The 23508-nt window shown below is 42.4% G+C and overlaps 1 protein-coding gene across 1 annotated transcript in view; it reads left to right on the forward strand.

The window, feature by feature from the left end:
• CACNA2D3 (calcium voltage-gated channel auxiliary subunit alpha2delta 3) overlaps positions 1-23508 on the forward strand; it is a 778957-nt gene that overhangs the window by 613688 nt on the left and 141761 nt on the right. The window contains exons 18-26 of the mRNA XM_072941510.1: positions 4116-4187; positions 4445-4506; positions 5831-5898; positions 9860-9905; positions 10062-10159; positions 12192-12285; positions 15224-15319; positions 20225-20346; positions 22873-22953. Coding sequence (XP_072797611.1) covers positions 4116-4187; positions 4445-4506; positions 5831-5898; positions 9860-9905; positions 10062-10159; positions 12192-12285; positions 15224-15319; positions 20225-20346; positions 22873-22953 — 739 coding nt within the window. The remainder of the gene's footprint in view (positions 1-4115; positions 4188-4444; positions 4507-5830; positions 5899-9859; positions 9906-10061; positions 10160-12191; positions 12286-15223; positions 15320-20224; positions 20347-22872; positions 22954-23508) is intronic.

A 23508-nucleotide genomic window follows, 5' to 3' on the forward strand; every position in this document is an offset into this window, starting at 1 on the left:
CCCTTTTTCTACTCCCTCCAGTGAACTTACATTTCTTCTTACCTAAGATCACTCTGGTGGAAAATTTCCTCTGAGTCTTTTCCTTCCAAAGCCCTATAAACCTTTTCTTCTGGGGCATATTTCTGAGACCTTTGGCCGCTTACTTTGTGCTTCTTTACACCTATTCCAGTGTCTCTGCAGCTCATGCTTGAGACCTTGGTCCCCAAACCAAGCTCAGCCCACCTGAGAGCCCAGACCAAAGCAGAGAGAGAGAGAGAGAAAGAAAGAGAGAGGAGGATTTTTTGTTATTTAAGTGCTCTGTGCCCAGGTCTGTCTTCATATTCTGGTTGAAGGTTTACTTGCAAAGGACAGATCTGTTTATCCACTGCTCTCCCTTACCCGTAATCTGTTGGCTTGGCCAGGATTGCATATCACTGGGGGCCTGGAGTGCATGCCTCCTATGCACCATGAAAGGTGAGGCTTGTGTTCTGATGCAGATAACAAACCAACATCAGGGGAACCAGATATCGTACACGAAACCTAGAGTGATGAGTGACTCTCTAGGGGAAAGCTTCCTAAAGGAGATCTAATATCAGAGCAAGAGCTGCAGGCTCAGAGTGGGACCGAAGTGTGACTCCCAGCTTGTTACATCATTGTTACAAGTGGGTTCTTTGGGTGGCCAGCAATGCTGCTTCAGCGTCAACATGCAGACAAGAGAGAGACTCACTGGCAGCCCCAGGGAAGTACATCTGACCTGGATAACGCAGGGCCCAGGGGAAGGTAGGTGGTTCCCAGAGACGGGGGAGCCTGATCACAGCCTCCAGATCACTATTTGCAGCTTGAAGAGGTTTGACCTTTATTTTATCAACTGCACTGCAGTGAAAGCTGTTTTCATGTTCACTGCATTACCGCGTGTGCTGATGTTTGACATCTGATAGGGAAAAGCAAAGGTCTATCACTGAGAGTTTAATTTGCCTTTGTTTAAGTTGCCATTTTCACTTCTCCAGCTGCTCATTGCTATAATCCAGGTAACAACAAGTTCAGGGGATATGGGGGCAGCTCTGAGCAGCACTGCCAGTCACTCCCTTCCTGCATGGTGGGGATGGCATTGCTACTCCCCACCACTCTCCTCTCTACCCTGGGTACCTCTGCCCTCTTGGAAGCTACACACTGGTGGGAATGGTGTGGTGCCACTGACTTACCATAGGGTTTAGGGCAAATTGCTCCCCTTCTCAAAACTCAGTCTCCTCAGATGAAAAAGTGACATTTCTCTACTGCTCCAGCCTCACAATGCTGTATTCTCCCTGGGAAGTCTATTGAAAAAGCATCAAGCCCCCTTCCCTCTTCTAGCAATGAGAACAGAAAACCATCTTCAGCCCCAGACCACTTGCCTAGGGCTTGTAAGAGAACCTCCAAGAAGCTAAAACCTGAGGAGACTGTTGCATGATTAAGTTTAAAACCTTTTCTTTGATTTAAAAAAATGCAGAAATAAAAATACATTATTTTTATATTAATGCTATATAATTTTATATTAATGCTTTATATTTGTTCAAATGCCTTTTCTCCTGATTTGGGAAACAGAAGTAACAGCATGGGCTTAGTGGTTAGAGAGCCTGTGGGACCTTAGGCAAGTTTCCTAACTTTGTGCCTCAGTTTCCACACCAGTAAAACAGGGATAATTATGGTATCTTATGACATGATTTTGAGGGATTTAAAACCTGTGTCTGGGAGGGAGGGTATAGCTCAGTGGTAGAGTGCATGCCTAGCATACATGAGGTCCTGGATTCAATCCCCAGTACCTCCATTAAAAAAATTAATTAATTAATAAACCTAATTACACCCCCCTCCAAACTAAAACCTGTGTGTGACACACAGTGAGAGCGCAGTAAACAGTATCTATCAGTTTATCCAAACTTCATAAGAATCTGATCAGTAGTTTATACAGCACCTGACAGGGTCTAAAAATCCTCACTTAGTAACACTTTTGATGGGATGAATGAAAGATGAAGAAACTGGACCACAGAGAGGTCACAGTACAGTGGTATGTGTCATTGGTAAAAACTGAAACTTGATATCTTTTTCTTTTTCAGTCTGTGACAACCCATAGGTAGTAAAAAGCAGCAGTTTTTAACCTGGGATTCCGAGGGAGGTTAGCAAACCCATTTAGTTATCCATGAGCAGTAATGAAAAGCAATGAAATCTATTAAAATGGGAGGCATCAGAAGGCACCATCAGAGCAAGAAGTATTTCTTATGTGGCTCACAGTCAAAAATGTTTGGAAAACATTGATTTAGAGCCTGGACATCTGTGTCAAGCAAACTCGAGTTTGAGTCCCAGGACGCTAAGCTATTGAAAGGGGTCTGACAGCAAAGAAAAGGGAAGAGGATGATAATGGAGATGATGCTGATGCTGGTGAGGATGATGATGGAGGACAGCTAGCACTGCTGAATGCTTAGGGTGTACCAGGCACTCTTCTACATATTAGCTCATCTAAATCCCACTACAACTTGATGAGATGGGTGCTGTCATTAGTTCCATTTTGCAGAGAAAGAAACTGAGAGAGGGTAAGTGATTTGTTTAAGATCACAAAGCTCTGACCTCAGAGTCCACTTCTGATGCCTCACAAGTAGGTGTTCAATAAGTGTAATCTATTTCCATTATAACTGAGGAAGAGGAAAGACTAGACTAAGCATCAAGGAGTCTGCCTCCTAAAAGCATCAGTTCCCTTGGCCTTGGACCCTCCCAGCCCTGAAGCTGATTGTTCTGTGCTACTGGGAGTTGGGGGTGGGGTGGCACAGAGGCGTGGAGAAGCTTACCTAATCTCTGACTTGCCTGGGGAATGTGAGAGGGGAAGGTCCCAAATGGCTTTAGGCAGGCACCAGAAAGAGGAAAAATGAAAACCATGTCAAAGATAAATCGAGCCGTTCTTAAGAGTTAGAAAGTAGACTTAATTAGGACCAGCTCTCCCCATCCAAAACCACAAAAGTTAAAATGGGAAAATATTTCCAGAAATGCCCATTATGTGTTGTTAAAAAATATCTAGAGTAAAATATATGTTTTATTTTATACATGCCTCCAGCTAAAAATTATGCTTTTACTCTCTCTCACAGAAGATGGGAATGTGAACCTAAATCTAGACAACCCCGCATCAAATTTAGGTTGCTTGCAAGCACTGCAGTTCTCTATCGGCCAGATCTTATTCAATCTCCTCAAAGGAGAAGAGAGGAAAGAATTTTAAAAAACCAAGCCATGGGGCTGGGAAAGAGCCGTTCCTGACAGGCTGTGGCATGTCAGCATTTGCTCCTATTTCATTAAATGGCCTTCCCGTCGTCTCCTATTGGTGCCCACGACAGCACATCTTTCATCACTGTGTCTGCTGTCCTTCTCTGAACTCACGGAAGGGCCACAAGTAATTAGCAGAGATCAGCCAGGGGTAGGGGAAGGGAGGGAGGCTCACTGTTCCCAGATGGGACCTCCAAAAATCAGATACAGGACGGCCCTGTTCACTGCCCGTCAGCCTCAGAGAGGCCTTTCTTTGGCCCAGATTTCTAGGAGAGTATTTGAAGATGATTCATGCTATGAGAAGCTAATCCGTGTCTTCCAAATGGCTGGCCTTTTTTTAAAGAAAAGAAAACAACAAAAAAACTACTGTGTAGGAAACATCTCTAACTTGATTATGTTTTGAAAAATGATTTCTCCATGACAAACCGGTACCCTTTCAAAAATGTAACGTATCCCTTGAGAAGTTCTTGCTTCTTGAGTGTTAAAGCGTTTTTTGGGTATTCGTTCTCTGCCTCTCAGGATGCGTCAATGTCACACAGACTTTTTTGTTGTTGTTGTTGTCATTGTTGCTCTGAGGTTTACAGGAGCACCTCAAACTGAAGTTAGAGGTCGTTTATTTATTGTTGTTAGCCTCTCTTCCCTGGACGAAAGCAGTTGGATGTTTATTTTTCCGAAGTCCGTTTTAGAGGTCTGAGTGCAGTAAGCAGACTTACTGCAAAAGTACCCCAGATTCTGCAGGGAAGTAGTCCAGCCCTGTCAGCCACAAGCCACCAAATATGCTCCCAAGCTGGAGGGTGGAAGGCAATATGGTAACCCAGGGCAGAACTAACCCCTATTTCCTTTTATCATTTTAGCTAAGAAATGCCATGGTGAATAGAAAGACTGGGAAGTTTTCCATGGAGGTGAAGAAGACAGTGGACAAAGGGGTACATTTTTCTCAAACATTCTTGCCGCTTAATTTAAAACAAACCTCTGTGAAAAATTAGCTTTGAAAGGTCTATCTGGAATAAATATCTTTCTCTGAGATCATTTTTCTCTTGTCTTTACTTATCTCAAACAAGATTCATGTAGTACTGTTAACCTAATCATAGTGTGTCCATTTATTTTTATTTATTTCTGAAAACTTCACCTAGCAGACTAACTATGTTTTCTTTTCTCTACAACTTTTTTTTTTTCAATCTAGAAACGGGTTTTGGTGATGACAAATGACTACTATTATACAGACATCAAGGGTACTCCTTTCAGGTAGAGCTGACCATAATACATGGACATTCCATCAGACCCATCAGTTGTGTTTGTACAAAACCTGCTGACGCTCTCAGAGCTCATCATCTGAAGATAACCAAACACCCTGCCGAAAGGCTGGAAAGAGTGAGGAAGGGGCTTTTCCCAGGCTGCTTTTGCTTTTGTTTTCCAGAAGGGGGAAGATGGTTCAGGCTCACCTAGGAGAACTCACTCAATTTGTCATGGTTCTGCATCCCATTATCAAGCAAATAAGCTTGGGGCGGGGTTCCAGCTAAGGGTAGAGAGACAAATTCAGAGGGTTACCCAGGGTCCTTAACCATCTAACTTACTGCCTAGTGAGTTCCATTTCGCCTTTTATTTCCATAATCAAAAGCAATCGTTCCAACTTGGAGGTAGCATATCCATCCCTACATGTTGTGTTTCTGTTTTAATTTCTCTGAACTGTCCTTCTGTGCTTGTCTGCCTTTGAATCCTGTTATTTCTCTTTGTAACAGTTCTGAAAAATGCCTTTGCCCTCTGGCCTGCCTTCAGATGCGTATGTGGCATTCTAAAGTCTCCTGCTACTGTTAACTTAGTGTGATAATGCTTTTTGTAAAAAATTATTTTAGTGGGGCTTCTTTATGTTCCTGAACTGGTACCTCACAGAGCTAAGGAGAGAAAAAATGTAGTAACTGTAGATTAATCTTAAATATGGCATCGTTGTCATATACTGCCAAGGATCATGGGTGGATCCCATTTGGAACCAGAGCAATCAAGGTAACACACACTACCAAGTGGGTTTGCCAAATGAAGAGACTATGTTTTCAAAACATATTCTCTAACTTTAGGCACAAACAGAAAAGAGCTTAAATCAAGACTTTTGAGAGTGTGAAAAATCTACCAGACTAGGGAGAAGTTTGGGCAAGAACAACCACGAGGCTACTCTCAAGTAGTAGTGGAAGTGTTCGCTTTTGCCGTTGTGATTTTCCTAGTCCCACCTGGCATAAGGTAGTAGTAAGAGCAGGGCATGCAGCCCTTGCAAGCACATCGAAGAGAAGGGCTTGCTGGAAGGGCTTGTAGCAGTTTGCCACACCTCTTTAAAAACACAGGAAGTCACCCATTGCTGCTGGTCAGAAATTACAGCTGATTGAATTTGAAGCAGCTGATTGAGCCTAAGAAAGACCAACACCAACTATGAACTGTGGGGTTTTGAATGTTAACTATTGGAAAAAATTGTTTGCAGAACATGAAATGGAAATGTGAAAATGGAAAATAAAAAGTTAGCCGGCAAGTCTATTCCAGTCAATGTCATGGATTTCAAGGTCTGCTTTGTTTCTCTGCACAGTTTAGGTGTGGCGCTCTCCAGAGGCCATGGGAAGTATTTCTTCCGAGGCAACGTAACCATCGAAGAAGGTAAGATGCTGCCTTCATTCGTCTTATCCTTTCGTGTGGGAAGAAAGCCATGCAGCCAGCCATTGGGATAGCTGAAGAATTTGCTTATCTGTCCAACCCTCTGTCCAATCCCTGGACATTTGAGTCAACTAATTACCCACCTGATGTTACCTATTGCAGAATGGTGAGAATCCCAACTAGTGGTGGCTCTCCTTATGATTTCATTTATTTATATTCCACTTCCATCCACAAAGTTGTTAAGGCAACTCATAGGAATCATCCATCCACCAACTGTATTATTCTCATATGTAGAATTCAGTACCAAGAAAAATATAAATTAGTGTAAAAACTTAAGCCCAGGAAGTGGAAAAAGAAAACAAAGGTATGAGAGCCTTAGTCTCCTACGCAGTTAAGCCACAAATTTCACTTGTGTTTCAAGGTAGCCTGGGTCCAAGGGGAATGTGCTCATTGAGATGATTTATCTAAGTCAGAAGGAATGAGTAGCACCTTGAGATTCCCAGATCTTCTATTCATAAAGCACCAGCACACTGGAAACTCCCAATAAATGGTAACAGTTGTTACAGCTTTTTAAACCTTAAAACTGCTGTCACACCCATCCCATCCTTTTTATCTCCCCTAAACCTAGTAGCTCAGAGAAGTTATCTTTCCCAGCATCACCAGCTCACAGGGAGGGGTGGACCTGGCCTCTGAAAAGCTTTAGTCTCAGAGTGGCCTTGAGTAAGTCACTTGCTCAACCTTAGTGTTAGATTTTGCATCTCAGAGAAGGAGTTGGACCAGACCAGTGCTCTTTGTGGGTATCCTCAGGGAATATGGCCAAGAGCAGCAAGGTCAGTTACAGGCCAGGTTTTAAATGGCTAGAGCTGGTTACAGATGAGTGTGGTGAACTTCCAGAATCTGGACTGCCTTGTGGTTCCCTCCCATGATGTAGTGGAGAATAAAGGATGAGACTGGAGGTCCCTGAGATGCCAGGTTCTATAGATGGCCTTCTGGTCTATGCTGAGTGTCCCTGCATTTTCTTATAGGCATTGGTTTTTCTCTCCCAACGGATGGTGAGATTTTAAGCAACCGGAAGGAGAGCAAAGGGGGTCGTCATGATCTGGGCAGAGTGCCTACCACAGAGCTAATCAATCATGTGCTCCCTCTTCCCAGAGACAGGCGAGAGAAAACAGGCAACTTTGTGATTTGGGCAGCATGCTCAACAGGATGTATTCTCAGGGATCAATTTTTATTTTAACTTCTTTAATTTTCTGTCTTAATGAGCCATGTGTGGCTCTGTGGATGTCATTGCTTGTGAAGACATATAATTCACATCTAAGGCATCTGAGGTCAAGCTGGGGACATAACTCATGATCAGAACAATAGGAGAGATTATTAATGGATTATTTGCCTCTGTTGTGTTCATTCCTTTAGTCAATCCTCAGTTCATGGGCCTGCCGCTCCATCGTTCTCTCTCTCTCTCTTCCCCTTCCCCCAACCCCCACTTCTCTCTCTCACTCTCACACACACGCAGAGTTGTTTACATTGTGTTCCAGACAATTTCTTCATTTTTTCAGTCATTATCATCTTTTGTTAGGCTAAGAGCTCACATAGAGAAAATTTCAGAGTTAACAGCACCCACCGTGCAAGAAATTAGTTTGAATCCTCAGCAACAGGGCAAGTGTCTGATTATTCACACAAAGGAGGTCAGATCCTCCTCTCTCTGTTGGTCCTCTGTAAATAAGAGGGCTTACAAGCTTGCCAACTTGGCTGAGTGACAGAGCCTAGGAACGCTGCTTCCCCTAGGCTAACTAGTAGAGGACTTGTCATCCATCAAGGCAGAGGCGTGATTACAGTTCTGCTCTGTTCTTGAAGAAGGCAGGAGTTTCTTGGGGATGGCAACCACACTGCTGAAGGATCTTCCATAAGGACTGCTGTCCCACAGAAATACAGGAATTTTCAACCTAACTTGTCAATAGCAGGTATTACAAAGATGGTGAATGGGCAGATTTTGCTCAAAATGTAAGGAGTTGCTTCTGAGGTTGAACATGTGGGCTGTAGTTCTACCTGCTGGAATCGTTTCCCTTCTGAATCTGCTTGACAATTTCTCTCTTTATATATATTATACACAGTAATTGTTCAGTAAATTAGAGCTTATATCATTATTGTCAGCATTGTCAATCAACAGTAGATGTGATTTTGTCAGAAGGATCAAAATGGGAGGTGAGAGAATTAGAGAACAATCAGATTTCCTTGGTCGCCTAGGAACTCAGGCAGGAAGCAATCAAAAAGATCTTACCTTCAGAGTCTCATCAATAGATCCTAGGGGCAGAGAGGGCTTTGTGGGTGAAGACTGATGAGAAGTGAAACTTGAAAAATAGATAGAATTGATATCATGAATCCCATATTCCAGGAAGGTGAGATCCCAGCTCAGGGCCTCTGCACTGGTTATGTCCTGTCCTTAGTCATCTGTGTGTCTCGCTCCCTCACCCGCTCCAGGTCTTTGCTTAGAGTCACTTTCTCAATGAAGCATCTCTGACTCCCACAATTAATACTGACACTCTCTCGTCCCTCCCCATTTCTTGATACTCCCTCTCCTTGCCTCATTCTCTCTCTTATTTTGTAGCCCTCACTACTGATAGGCTCTGTATTTTAATTTTATTTACTTATCTCTATTCTGCCACTAAAAAGTAAATACCATGAGGGCAACAATGATTTTTGTCTTGGTCACTGCTATATTCTCAGGGCCTAGAATAGTACCTGGCACATAGATGATGCTCAGTAAATAAGTGGAAGGAAAAATAGGAGGGAGGGAGGGAGAGTGAGTGGGAGGGATAGAGGGAGGCTGGCAGGGAAAGAGAGAGGGAAGGAGAGAGAGAAAGGGAAGAAAGGATGGATGCATGTGTTGTCCCAGGGACTAATCCCACACAACCTTCTTGTGCAGTCCGTGAACATCTTCTGACTGGTATAAAACTCCAAGTCGAAATGAGCCTCCCAACATCGTTCAACCAGTAGGTGTTGGAGCCAGGATATGCCCACTGGGCCATGTAGGATGATGCTCTATCTAATTTATTCCCTACTTCCTGTAAAATCAAGCAGGAGTATGTGACGATAGGTCTAGTATTTTGCTATTTATTTTATACATTTGTATTTGAAGAGGGCACTGGAATCCTAGGTGCAGTAAGATATAGTTGGGCATTTGGGAAACTGACATTCTTAATCATTAGAGTTCCTGAGGTTGTCACTCAGAAGTGCATGGCTGCTGATGACCCATCAAAATGAAGTCACATGAAGATGCAAGGAAAGAGAGCGATTTCACAGAGTTAGGGTGTCTAGAGCATTCTATAAAAACTCCCCAGTTCCCTGAAAGCCTTAATTCTTCTAGCTACCTTTCCAGACTGATGACTCTTTTTTTACTTAGGATCCTGTAACAACTAGAAATTTTTGCTGGTCAAAAACAGTTGAGCATTGGCAGTCTCGCATCATTCAACCTATAATTTCACTCACAACCACCTGTCAGTTAGGGACTATTATTATTCCTGTTTTGCACACAAAGAAACTGACATTTAGAAAAGTAGAGCAACCTGCTAACATCACAGAGTAGTTAAGTCCCACTCAAGTTCCCAGCTGGGCTCTAAGGGGCTCCAAAGTCAGTGTCTTTACCATCCTGCCAAGCTTCTCTCCCAGTACTCACTGGTGTATCATTTGTCTTCATGGAGTTGAGGCTTTCCTAGGAGAATCGGTCAGGAAAAGTTGCAGTGGTGGCTGAGTGAGGTGGAAATAGGGGGAAGGTTTTGCCTGGGAGGAAAACTTGTTTCCTACATGCAGAGTCCCTTTTCCCAGACAGATATCTTTGGGGTTGATGTCTACCCTTCACCCCACAATGGTCCTGCCCTAGAACATCTGAAACACAAAAGAGGATGAGAGGGCTCAGTGCCCTGCATGGATGATACTTACTCATGATGCCCTTCTCCTTGACCTCTAGGCCTGCATGACTTAGAACATCCTGATGTGTCCTTGGCAGATGAATGGTAAGAATGGAAGAATCCTTCCTCAGCATTGTTGTTTTCTTCCCTCTTTGGTTTCAAGTTGCCTGTACTCCTTTGCCCAGTTCCCCTGGCTTAAAGGTAAAGGAAGGTGCTATAAATATATACATGTTCCTGTTTGAGGCCATGTCATATTTCTAGGTCCTACTGCAACACTGACCTACACCCAGAGCACCGTCATCTGTCTCAGTTAGAAGCTATTAAGCTCTACCTCAAAGGCAAAGAACCTCTGCTCCAATGTAAGTGTGCTTTCAAATGCCCTTGTGTGCACGTGGCCTGGGTTGGGGGGTGGAGCATGAACTCATAACCATACTTCCCTCGAGTTTTCAAGGGAAGCTTTGCTTTGGCAGAGGTGATCAGTCCCACTAAATCCAGCCAAATGTCTGCTTCCTATAGAAACAGGAGAAGGAATGTGGATTGAGAAAAGTCATTCAGAATCGCCAGTCCCAGTTTAACCCTTCACGTTGGATTTGTCCCCCTACCAAACCATTTAGTCAAGCACCTGAGTAGGATGAAAATGTTACACTTGGGAAGGGACTGTCAATATCTGCTCTTCCATTTTACAAATGAGGCCTGGAAATAGGGCTTGTCTCATCCAAGGTCGTGTTCTAGGTCTTCTGGTTCTCTCCAGAGTGGGATTGCCACTGTGACATGTTGCCTCTTGTAGTATGCAGTCTGCTGCCTCTCCTCCTACCAAGTGTCCTCTGAGGGAGCTCAGTGAGTCAGAAATGGCCACTGGATTGTGCAGGGGGCAGGGAGAGAGCAGTGGCAGGCCTGATGCTCACCAAGTCTAAGAACAGTTCCTGGACTGACACAAATTCATTCCAGTAGCTAAAGTTGGGGCATGAGGGAATTCACCAAAGTGAGGATGGCACCTGTCCCTACCCCTAACAGATATCACTTATTCAGTGACATGAAAAGCTCTTTACATATGTTATCTTATACAATAACCAAACAGCCCTATGAGAGATGAAGGAGGTTATCCAGCTCCTAAACCACATCTTCATGGAATGGATTTACTTTTCTGAATATGCTCTAGTAGAGAAAGGATCAGATAGACATCACATGAGCCCAATTTTTCGTTTCGTTTGACTTTTTGAATGACATTTAAAAAACAGAAGTAGAGATAATATGAAAAAGCACTTACATTTACCATCTAGCTTTGCCAAATTTTAATGTTTTGCCATATTTGCTTTAGATATTTTTTAAGCAAAGAAACATTACGGATAATGTTAAAGACCCCGAGTGTCCCTGTGCAGTCTCATTTCCCTCCCAGAGAGAATTACCATCCTGTATTTGTTCATCATTCCCATGCATTTTATACTATGTATACACTATATATGTACTATATATATATATATATATCCATAAGTACTATGTGCCAGTATTTTTCATTATTTTGTGTATTAAGATTTATGGATATAATACATATTATTCTACAACTTGTATTTTGCTCATTATACATTATATTTTTGAGATTTATTTGTGTTGATTATTTAGCTCTGATGCATTTGTTTTAATTAGTATATAGCAGTCCACTATATAATTATATCTCAATTTATCCATTGTTTTCATTGATGAGTTGTTTGTGGTTTTTGCTTTTACAAAAAAGCTCCACTGTCTTGTTGGCCACCAGCCACAGTGAAGACCAGTCTGCTGGAGGTGATAAAGCTGCTAGACTCATGATTGCCTCCTGATTCCTTAGCCTCTTCCACAGAGCTCTGTCAAGAATCCCTTTGGATAAGGACAGATATCCCTCTTTAAGAAAAAAAAAAAAACTTCTTTATTCAAGGGAATCACGCAGTAAGAGTCCCAGGAGATATTAAGCTATCATAGCCATTTCCCTTCTTACAGTAGATTGAGATCAGGGCCCTGAAGAATTGAAAATTCTGATAGAGGACAGATGTGGGGATGAAAAGAGCAAACTTTCTGATGAGTGCTGCCTTCTGATCTCTGAATCCCAGAGTTGGCATGCTGGTCTATGGCATGAACTACTAGATGGGGAGAAAAAGCAGAAAACTGAAGCATGAGTCATTCAAGACTCTCAGTTTACTATTATCTCATCCAAATGTGCTGGGGGCTCCTGTATTACTGGTATATCAGGCGTCAGAACTGTTTCATATTTTGAGCTGGTAGGAGGTTAATGCATAAAGCAACACTCCATACTAGAAGTAGCCTGCAGATATTGCAAAAGGAGCCCAGTGAGTGCCTCTTATGCTATGACTTGGGGTCCAGCCAAAGCCACCTTTTCAAGTCTGTCCTTCCCAACAGGTGATAAAGAATTAATACAAGAAGTCCTTTTTGATGCCGTGGTGAGTGCTCCCATTGAAGCCTATTGGACCAGCCTTGCCCTCAACAAATCTGAGTAAGTGGTTGCACGTGTCCCCTTTTCATGGCCATTTCCCCACAAGCAGTCCGAAATATGGTTATGGTTTAAAGAACTAAACGGTTTTAGGAGCCTGGTGTTAAAGTTCTTTAATTTTCCCCAAAGCTCCAAACCACAAGAGCTAGAGCAGATTAGCGGCTCTGGCTTGGATGGCAAGCTCCTGGGTTTGACATATAATTTGTTTGAGTTTTAACATTACATGAAATTCGGTATGCTGAGGTAGGGTGACACTTCCGAGAGAGAGGGAGGCGGAAGGAGCGCTTTGCTTCCTGCCCTGCCGTGACTCCCTCTACTTCACAGTCAGGAGGGAACTTGGGATCTAGGCCAGGTGAGGTTGTGAGGAGGACAGGGAAGTGAGAGCTCTGTTTCATTAGGGTGTCAGATACAACTCTGTGGTTTTACTTCTGAAGCGGAGGATGTAGGGGGAGGCGGCAATGGTAGTTGTTGTCAAAGACTAGGGCGAGAACTGCTTTGGCAGCTTATTAATATGGCTTTATTATTATTACTATTACTATTATTTTACTATTTTAAGTAGGTTATTAATGATTAAAAATAAGAAAAATCTTATTTCATTTTCCTTGTATCTTCATGTTATACATTATTCAGCTCTTTCCCCTTTTACATTTTTTATTAGCTCCTTTCCTTCTTTTATCTTCCCTTTTGTACATTCTCTTCTATCAGATCTGTCATTCATTCTGTTCTCATTTTCATTCATTCATCAAATACTGATTGCATGTCTGTTATATGCCAGGTACTGGGCTTGTTGCTGGTGAAATGGAGGTAACTCAGATATCATCCATCATCATGATACCTGTGGCATATTGTGTACTATATGATTAAGAATTGTGATAATTATTTGAAGAAAAATTAGATATGTAAACTGTAACAAGATCTAGAGGAGAGATAAGAGACAGGGAAGGCTTTTCTGAGCAGGACTAGTTCGTGGGTTCCCTGGGAGCATCCTGGGAAGTGGAACAGCATGTGCAATGGCCCTGAGGCAAGAGAGTACTTGATACACTTGAGGAATTTAAAGAAGACCAACTGAGCTGAAATGTAACAATTAGGCTAGAAGATATTGGGAGATGTAGCTGTAGTGGGGCCGAGTGTTTTAGGACCTTGGGAATCAGGTTAAGGATTCTGGGTTTTATGTTCAGAATATCAGAAAATCATTGAAGAATTTTAAGAAGGACATTTTAAGATTTTAAGAAGGACATGATCAGACTTGCATTTTAAAAGAAGACCCCTCTACTGCTATGTGGATAATAGAATGTAATGAAGGTAAGAAAAATAGTAAAGACTCCTACAGCATTTCAGGGGATTTGCCTCTTGAACCAAGGCAGTGGCAGTGAGCACAGAGAGAAGGGATGCACTTGTGGCATGCTTCAGAAGTAAGATCCCCAGGACTTAGTAATGGGTTCACTGTGTGAGAGGACGGAGGCTGAGCTGTCAAGGATCATTCTCAGGTTTATGACATGAATACCTGGGTAGATAGTGGTGCCATTCCCTAGGACAGGAGACAATGAAAGAAGAGCAGGTTTGGGCCTGGACATGGCCAGAATTGTTTTGTAGACATTTTAAGGTGAAAATGACTCCCAAGCATAGATGTAAGGTAGGTAGTTTAATACGTGAGTCTGGAATCCTAAAGATATTACCACTCTCAATATATTTGGGGGTATCCTTGGACTGCTTATCTGCATGGATCTTATTCCCTGGGAGGCTTGGATAGAGTTAAAGACTTTCCTGTGATTGCATTTTCTAGTAGATGTGGAAATGTTTCTTTGAGGTTCTTATGAAACTCAAAATCTTGTGCAAAGATGGCTAATTCACCCCTAACAGATGCTAAAGATTTCCAAAATGGTAGCTTGCTTTGTAGTCCACATCTGTAACTGATTGGACAGCCTGGCTTTCCAATTTGGTGTAGGCTACAAACAGAAACAAATGCGTGGTGTTGGCATTATTCACCCCTTAAATACTTAAAGGTATTATTGACCACTTTGACAACCATCAGATATCAAGTAACTAAATGATCTTGTGTTGAAGATAACATGGCTAAAGCTTTTTGTCAAATTGCTGGCATCTATGGGCAGGGAAGCAAAGTCAAGAATCAGTATTCTCTTCACTCTTTTATCGTAGAGTAAAATTAAGTATGTGTAGGGAAAGACCATTTGCTTTTTTGAAGAACTATGCATTGAGAGTACCCTGAAGAATATGTTCAGGCATATCAAATTTGCCTTGAAAATTGAAAAAAAAAATCTTTAGTGAATTGTCAAATGAGGTTCCTTTGCGAAGGCCGTTCTTAGAGTTCCTGTGCATGGCATCCTGCAGTGCAATTTGTGGAAGTCATTTCTTTACTCATCCCTTTGGGGTTGGTGGTGATAAGAAGGCCTATGCTTTGGTGGGAGTTATAAGTTGGTGCCCCCAACATGGTGTAGAATTCAAATCCTAGCAATTTCCAAGCTGTAGGATGCTACAGTCTTTATGGCTCTGTTGCTTGTTTTTGCTAATGGCAGACTCCAGTAATGGTCTCAGGACCAAGAGTAGACTTGGTAGCATCAATGCAAAAAGCTAGCTCTAAGATTTTCTTCCTCTCCTTAAAGTTAATTGACTCTTTCTGAACTTGCACCCAGAATCTTGAGAGAAAAGTGTTTATTTAGCATTGGGGTTACATTTTCTCACACTGCTCCCTTTTGCCATGGAGTTCTTAGTTTTTCTGACAAGAATTACCATGAAAACATTTGTAAGGAATAAGAGTTTGCATCTTGTGTGCGTGCGTGTGTGTGTGTTTCTATAGTTTCTTCTAAAACTTCAGGTTTCAGAAGTACTATTTCATAAAACTACCCATGAGTCTTAAAATGCAGAAGCCATTATCTGCTTACTGTCTGGCAGAATCCCCTTGACGTCTGCTGCTCTGTTTCAGGAATTCCGACAAGGGCGTGGAGGTAGCTTTCCTCGGCACTCGCACAGGCCTCTCAAGAATCAACCTGTTTGTTGGGGCTGAGCAGCTCACGAATCAGTAAGTAGGTGTGCTTCTTCTTGGGGGCTCAGGGAGCTCCTGAGATGGGACACTGAAAAGGAAGCATGTATCATTTCTTGATTCCACCCTCAGCAGAAACAAAATTCAGGCCACCCCAAGCCTATTGAAATTTTTCCTCTCTCTTCTACCGTGGGGGCCCCAGTGTGTGTGTGTGTGTGTGTGTGTGTGTGTTCACCTTCCCATTGCTGGCCCTTCCACAACTCTGTGTTCTTTGCCCTTGTTGGCTTCTGTCCACTGTCCTGGAGTCCTCTCCTGCCCTAGGAAGTCATTTCAGGTCTCTGGAAATGGTGTGGCTACTAGGGGAGCAGCCAGAGGGAGAACTCACTCATCTCCTTACAAATGGCTGGGGGCATTCAGCTGTCCTGCAGTTCTGCTGATGAACTCCTGCCTGTCCACGAATCACTGTTTCAAGCGTGGTGTTTATTTGTTTGTTTAAGTTTGAGTAAACCTCTGTGCCTCAGTACAGAGCCTGAAGGCCTGCAGAGCCCTACACCCAGGATCAGGCATTCTGGTGGCCCTTGGGTTTGACACTGTTTCCTTGTGTTTCCAAAGAGATTCAGATGGACAGTGGGCTCAGTCACCGAGGTCAGTACCCAGATGCCCTTCAGACCACTGCTCAGCCCCTGTGTCTTCAGAGAGCCACAGGGTCTTAATTCTTCAAATTGGTGTTTGACAAGAGCTGATGTGAGCTTGGGAAGTCTTTCCTGAACCCATTAATAAGTTTTCTCAATTGCTTTTCTCTGAAGAAGGAGGCATTATTAGGGCAGGGATGAATGGAGTCTGAAATTCAGAGGGTTTGCGAAGTGTATGTGTGTGTGTGATTCTAGAGGTTACTATGGAACCTCCCAAACCCTGAACTTCAGAGTACCAGGGGGCAGTAACCAAGCCACAGGGTGGCCATCAATTTGACAAGGTTTGGCCCATCAAGGGCCTGATTAAGAGATGTTCCTGTCCCATTAAGCCTTTGCATCCTGAGGCCCTGACACCAACCATATGATCATAGAAGAATTCTTGTAAATGGCAGATTCAGGTTTTTTTGGATGTTTTGTGAACTGGCTTTTAATTCCCATCTGGGAACTCTTTCTTTCTCAACTTCTCTAATGTATCATTTATGAAGTTGACTGTAACGGTGACTTGATTCTTTTCAATCCCTCTTTAGCCCTTTACCCCCAAATAATTACTCTACCAGAAAGCACCTTTTCTAGGAAAGACTAGAAGTGTCAGGTTACACATCACCGCCCTCTCCTTTTAGGATCTGGAGAGGTAAGGGGATACAGGAATAGACTCTAATGCTTAGAGAGGAAGGCTGTTGTATGTTTTGAGATTAAAACAAATCAACAAGAAAACCACTAATAACAACAAAACATGGCACCTTGCTAATCTGATAGCTAGGTGATTGTAAGGGATTTGAAAGACAGCAGGACCACACTCAGGACTTCTGGGATGTGCACCCGGCTCACCTCAGTCGTTGCATCAGAAAAGCAGGATAATGATATCCCTGGGTAACTGTGAGGATCAGAAAAGTTATGCTTTTGAAAGCTAAAAATACCTACAACTATGAATTCTAGTCCCTGTAACATTACTGTGACCCTAAGTAAGTACTCATTGGATATCTGAATGGATGAAATAATTCCTGTCTTCAAGAAACTCATCATTGATTCATATAGAGGCACCTTGACTTCTACTATGTTAGAGTCTTATACCTGCCTACCCTCTCCAATGAATGGTACTTGTTGAGACCCAACTATTTGGATATACTTTATTAGCCAGGGCTACAACACTTTTAGAATTTCTAAATTTTTTCAAAAAGAGAGCATACAAGGAAGAGTTCAGAGTGTTGGGAAGAGTTGTGGATGATATAAAGTTCCCATCCTAGAGCTAACTAGCCCATCAGCCTTCTACACTGAGGTTCCAGCTTCTATCCCCACTATCTGCTTTTGGAAGTAGATACATTTTAGTTCATGGCCTCTGAAACCCACCAACATCCCCATTATTAACAATATATTTCGTGCTTTTAGTGTGGCCTTTTGAAATACATGTAGCACACACATAGCATCCAGTGATACCAGCTTCCAAAGTACAGTGACTGCTCTCCCCCCAAGTCCTAAGTCTAAGAGATGAGTGCTGCACAGCTCCCATTTGAACCACAGAGAATGAAAGAAACCCCTGAGCTTTAATATCCCATATAGTTGTGGAGCCATTTTCAGTTTAAATAGCCCTTTACGCGTAGTGCTGTGTAATTCTGATAGTATCATGATAAGTGTAATATTATTCCCACTTTGTAGATGAGTAAATTGGGCTCAGAGACTCAATAACTGACCCAAGTGACTCACCCAGGGTCATTCAGCTCTGCCTAAAACCTCAACCCGTCTTACACAACACCGTTAACAGCCCCTAGCATCCAGAAGTAGGCTTTCATCTTACCCAGAAGGATTTATTTTTCTAAAGGGTATTTTCAGAGATTCCGGAGAACCAGGTCTCTCCTTCCTGTTCTCTTCTGAATCACTACTTGGTAGCTGTCAGGGACTCCCAAGGTTTCCTGGCAACCAGAGCTTCTCACATTAACTAGAGCTAATGGGAATCAAGCACTGTGGCTTCTGTGTGCTGCTCCAATTGCCAGCATGGTCTAGTCCTGGACAGCAGACACGGAACACTCAGTATCCTAGACCTGTTGCCTAAATGTGTCCATCAGTGTCAGTGAGAACCACCTCATACCTTCCCACTAAGCTATTATCCCACTACTGTGACTGAAAAGGGTCTTCCTGTAGCACCATTAACTGCTGCATGGGAAGGGAGCCTTCCTCCCTGTGGTTACACCCACCTCCCCGGCGAGTAGGGCTGATGCTGTGACTGTGCCTGTGGCCCAGCATGGAAGGCACAGCTGCTCATCCCACCTGGGGCTGCGCAGCATTGTCTCCTTCACATACCTGTCCAAGTCAGTTTTATGGAGCACCTCATGTCAAAAAAAAAAAAAAACAAAAATGAAAAAGCTACTTTTCAGTATTTATGAAGCCTGATGATCTTAGGATCAAAAAACATTACCGCTGAATACAGCAGTGCCAATCAGGGCTTATCTGTCACATCAAGCCTGAAGCTCCCTAAGGCCAGCTTTTTGAATAGCACAGGGATCTCAGCATTTTCTCAGTCTTGCTCATAACTCCAAAGTTGGCCTTCTGAATGAGAGGAGAGTGCTTTTGCCAGTTAAAAAAAAAAAAGCTTTTAACTTCTGGAGTATCATCCTGTCAGTCAGAGTCAGTAAACAAATGTAGGCAGCTACGTCAGGCCATTTTTGATCTACTATGAACAGTTCTAGTAGCACAGAATTTCATAGGGGTGTTAATAGGGCAGAGGTAGCCATATTGATAAAAGAATTTGAAAAAAATAAGAGATGTTATTTAGGAAAGATAGAGCAACTTGTCTGCAATATGCAAGAAGCTCTAATCTGGATATGAGACTTGATTTATCCTGTGATCATTGAGCATACATTGAGTGTCTGATGAGTGCCAGGCCCGGGGAATGCCAACAAAGTAATGTCTATGCCCTTAGAGTGGAATTTGGACATGCTAATGTGAATTACAGGGAGGCATATTTCAGGCTATTTAAGAGCTTTGAGGTGGCCTCCAATGGCATGGGCATCTTTGGAAGAAATCAAGGGATTGCTGGTTGGCCATATCCTAAAACTACAGAATGCTTTCCTGAGCTGGCTGCAAGTTCAAGTAGCTTCCAATAACCAGCTGGTTATAACTTGGCATACACATTTGACCATGCTGAAACAATATAGAATATTTGGTTATTCTCTTCAGGTCTATGTGGTCCAACTCCATGATACAAATTGCTGGCTCGAAAGTGGTGCCATTTCTGGTTCAGCTGGTGGACTTTCCTCTTCATGCACATTATGCCCTGACTGGGCTCCCTTTCTGAAAGATCTGTGCAGAGTTAGACTAGCCAGGTAGTCATTTCCTCCCCAAGGAATAACCATATCAGCAAAGACAAGGCACTTGCATGCTGGAGAGTAAGCGTGACTCTTTGGAGTTAAGTCAAGTGAACACACTCTTGGATCTTCAGTATGTTCCCTCTGGGGAAGGATACAAAAATTTGAACTGAAGCTCCTCTCCTCAAAGATCTTGGGAAGCTTGGAATGGGACATAATGACTGTGCAGATAAGGCCAAGGAAAAAGAAGGCTGTGTTTGTGTGAAGATGCTGTGGGACCCTGGTGTGGATTCTGTGAATTCATATGGTAGGTGGTATTTGAGGCACACCTTGAAATGAGCATGATTTTGACAGGAAGAGATGGGGAAGAGAGTCCATGCAGCCTTCTGGATAGACAGAGGCATGATGGGCAGTAGGCAGGGAGTCAGGAGATACGAGGGATTTGCAGAGGAGATGGGGCACAGTCCTGTAGGGCTAGAGAGTAGAGAGAGAAGGGAAGAAGAACCAAAGATTCCCCACGTGGATCCACTGTACTTCCTTTACACTTTTTCTGAAAAGAGTGAGATCTACTTAAGATGCTGATCCTTCCAAGGATATGTGTCTATGTGGTTGGATTTTAAGGCAAGACAAAGCTTTCTGACTACCCATTGTCTTATATGATTTCTGGAGGCTTGATTTGCTTGCTTCAGGTGATAAAAGACTATTAGTTCGCTAGATATACTGGGAAAAATCATTTCATCCACTAGGAATCTGACTGCCAGGGCTCTACAAGATATTTCGGGGTAATCTGGGGTAGAAAATGTTACACAGGTCCTTGCTGTACTGAGAAAGGCAAGTGAGGGCTCTAAAATCCAACACTGTTTTTACCCAACAAAAGTCGTTGGGATGCACCCTGCGTCCAGCTTTTCCTTGCTGGGTCGTGTCATACTTTTCTTACTCCTTTCTATATTAAGGGACTTCCTGAAAGCTGGAGATAAGGAGAACATCTTTAATGCAGACCATTTCCCTCTGTGGTACCGAAGAGCTGCGGAGCAGATTCCAGGAAGCTTCGTTTACTCGATCCCCTTCAGCACAGGTGGGTGCCTTTGTTGGAGGTGGGGCTCTGTCCATCTCATCCTGCTGGCCTGGGCATTGCATGCAGAGTATGGTGGAGTGACCTGGGGGCTAAAAGAAGCCAAATTCAACCTTAAGAGCCAATGCTAAACATTGGCCCAGCTCTGAACCAGTGACCTGTTCCATAAATGTAGCAACCCAAATAAAATGAGGCTTTTGCTTAACCAGACTGTGCAAAGAACATTTCAGGGAGCAAGACTGTCATTTTGTACCATGCAGAATTTGAATACAAATTTCTCAATAGGTTTTTTAAATGTTGTCATGGCCCTACTTAGAGAAAATTCAGGCAGCCATGACATCCTCTTTCAGAACTTTCTGGAGGCCTACAATTTCCCATCAGAACGGATTTAAATCAACATGCAAGAGCAAGGACTTAAGACTTTGTGCTCTCCTGACAGGGGGAGCTGCAGTGCCCAATGAGAAACATGTAGCCAATGATTCTTCAAATCCTAAGGTTTTACGTTATTATTTTTAAAAAACTAAGGTAACTTCCCTCCAAAAAAGAACTGAACACTGCCTTTATTTGAACCAGTTTTAGAAGCAAGACAAATGAAAGGCTTTTCAGTTGTCCTTGGCTTTTTCTTGTCTCATGCATCTGATATTTTTGGTGCTCATTCTGTATAAGGCTTCTAACTGTGCATTGTAGAAACTTCAGAGATGAATAAGACATAATTCTATAAACTTGGATTGCTCTGGACAGTTCAGTATATACTTATGTTTTATATTAGGGCCTGAGTCTTGGCACTTGTTCGTTTCTGTGAACGAAAACATCTTTAGAAAGAGGGCTCTCAAAATTTGCAGAAGACACGTTGACAAGAGTTGTCTAGTAATTAGTTGAATGGATTCAACAGTAAGAGGGTCCTTCATTAATGAAGAGTTCAAGGGAAGTCCAAATGTTACTGTAGAAACTCTCTTGCTGGACGGGATTTTAGAGGAGAGTATCAGTTAGGTTCCTTTCAGGACCAAGATTCTCGAAGTCTGTACTCCTTTGCTGATAGGCCTGTGTGTACTCATGCCCTTGTACATGTATATGTTCTCAAATATAAATTTCCATGTGACCAAGTCTCTTTCTTTATGCCTATCTGTATCATATTTTATTGCTGAAAATATCAACTGAGAGACAGTGGGCTTTCTTATTCTGCTGTAAATCTATCAATAATAATGTCTTTTTTTATCATGCAATCTCATGGTACTTTCTTTTTCATAGTCTCCCAAAGAGAAAAATAGAACTTAGCTTGCCAGATCTGGACTAGAACCATCAAGTTATCCAGAAGGGCTTTCCCCAATACTGGGCAGGGAGAAGGAGCTGGGGGAATAGAAAACACCCCCCACAAAACTGCTCTGTGTGTGTGTGTGTGTGCGTGCTTGTGTGTGATGCTTCCTTGTGTCAGTTTGCTTTGTTATTGCTCACCATTGTTCCCACAAAGAATTATGTCCGGAAAAAAATTCTAATTAATTAAGGCCGTTGTCTAATTGGTTTTTGGCTAATGAGGTTTTCACTGAACTTTCAATGAAATCATATAATGAAAAGGAATTTACCTTGTTCATGATGAAGTTATGGGTGACATAATATCTTATGAGATTTCATGGCCCCTTTAGATTTAGGGAAAATGTTAAAAATGACCAAGGACAAGTGTTGTGGTGGAGCTCTCTCTCATTTTTAATCCTGTGTGTTGAATACCTGTACACTGGAAGAGAAGTTAGTTTTTATTATGGCTTAGACTCGGGCCAAAAAAAATTCTTAAGTGTATTCAAATTCAGATCTGCCTTCTTCCTGCTTCTCAAATCAATTGGATTCCATCCAACTCACATTCACTGAACAATTTTTATGAGGCAGGCAGTGGACTAGCAATTATTAACTATGGGTGTTAGGAATTTGTGCTCAACGTCTTTTAATTCATGGATATTAGAACCATTGTTGGTAATAGAAAATATCTTTACACCAATACAATATTGCTACCACATTAATAAGAGTTTGGGGTAAGAATTGCCTTCTAGCTCTATCCCTGTTTAGAATATTTTTGCTCAGAAAAACTGGGCTTGAAATTAGAATTTTATAGATCAGTAAAGTTTTAACCAACAAATCAGAGCTAAAGTTCTCAACTCATAGTAAAATAGTTTCAAAACTTTATCTCAAGCAGCTCTCCAATAGCTGTATTTAGAAAGGCAGTATAAATATGGTAACTGACACAAGTAAACATTGCAATTAGTAACCACAAATTTTTAAAAATGTGATCCCTTCATGGTAGTTAATAATTTTGATGGGAAGAAGCTGGATGTTCCCCAGTGTGGGTGGTCAGAACTCAGTGCATTGATTTCTTCAGCTGAGAGGACTAATATCCAGCACCTGCAACCTAACAGGGACGACCAGCTCTGGGTTCTGGGAAGCAAACCCCAGCAGTCTGCAGAACTGGTGACTGCAAACCAATACAGTCGCTCTCACAACATAAGCACTATGTTCATTTTTGTCATTTTTTTTTTCTTGTAGGAATGGTCAACAAAAGCAATGTGGTGACGGCGAGTACCTCCATCCAGCTCCTGGATGAACGCAAATCTCCCGTGGTGGCAGGTAAATGATGATGAATTTCAGTCGATGAAACAAAGTAAGCATGGTGTCCATTCATCTAGCCAGGCTACTACTTCTGTGTATCAGACTGTTGGTTTTGAAAGGTAAAAACATTAAAAACTACCTCCTCATCAGCTTCATGTCACCTCCTCCAATCTACGTCTCTGAGAACTGGTTGACTTTGATGTGAAAACAGAAATATTTCCCAGGACTTTCATTCTTAAGTTCTGAGCTAGTAAGAAATTGTTGGTATGTGCAGAAGAGAATTTCTAGACAGTAGGTACCGTGCTCATTTAAAGTAAGCTGCAGATCTCCCACTTCTGTATCATTAGGATAACATGGGCCATACAAGGAAATTGTGGGTTTGTTTTAGGCAAACGCAAGCTGAAATGTTCCTTTCTCTGCAGAGCATGAGATTTTCACTACCCTAACCCCCCTGAGGGATTAGAGTTAGATGTATCTGCAGGTACTGGGTTTGCGATCAGAAGAAAGCTAAAATGCTTTATGACTGAGTCTTGAATTGTCAAAGAAACCCTGTCTCTGGCTTTTCCCATCTCT

The sequence above is a fragment of the Vicugna pacos genome, chromosome 17, assembly GCF_048564905.1.
Source record: "Vicugna pacos chromosome 17, VicPac4, whole genome shotgun sequence".
NCBI lineage: Eukaryota > Metazoa > Chordata > Mammalia > Artiodactyla > Camelidae > Vicugna > Vicugna pacos.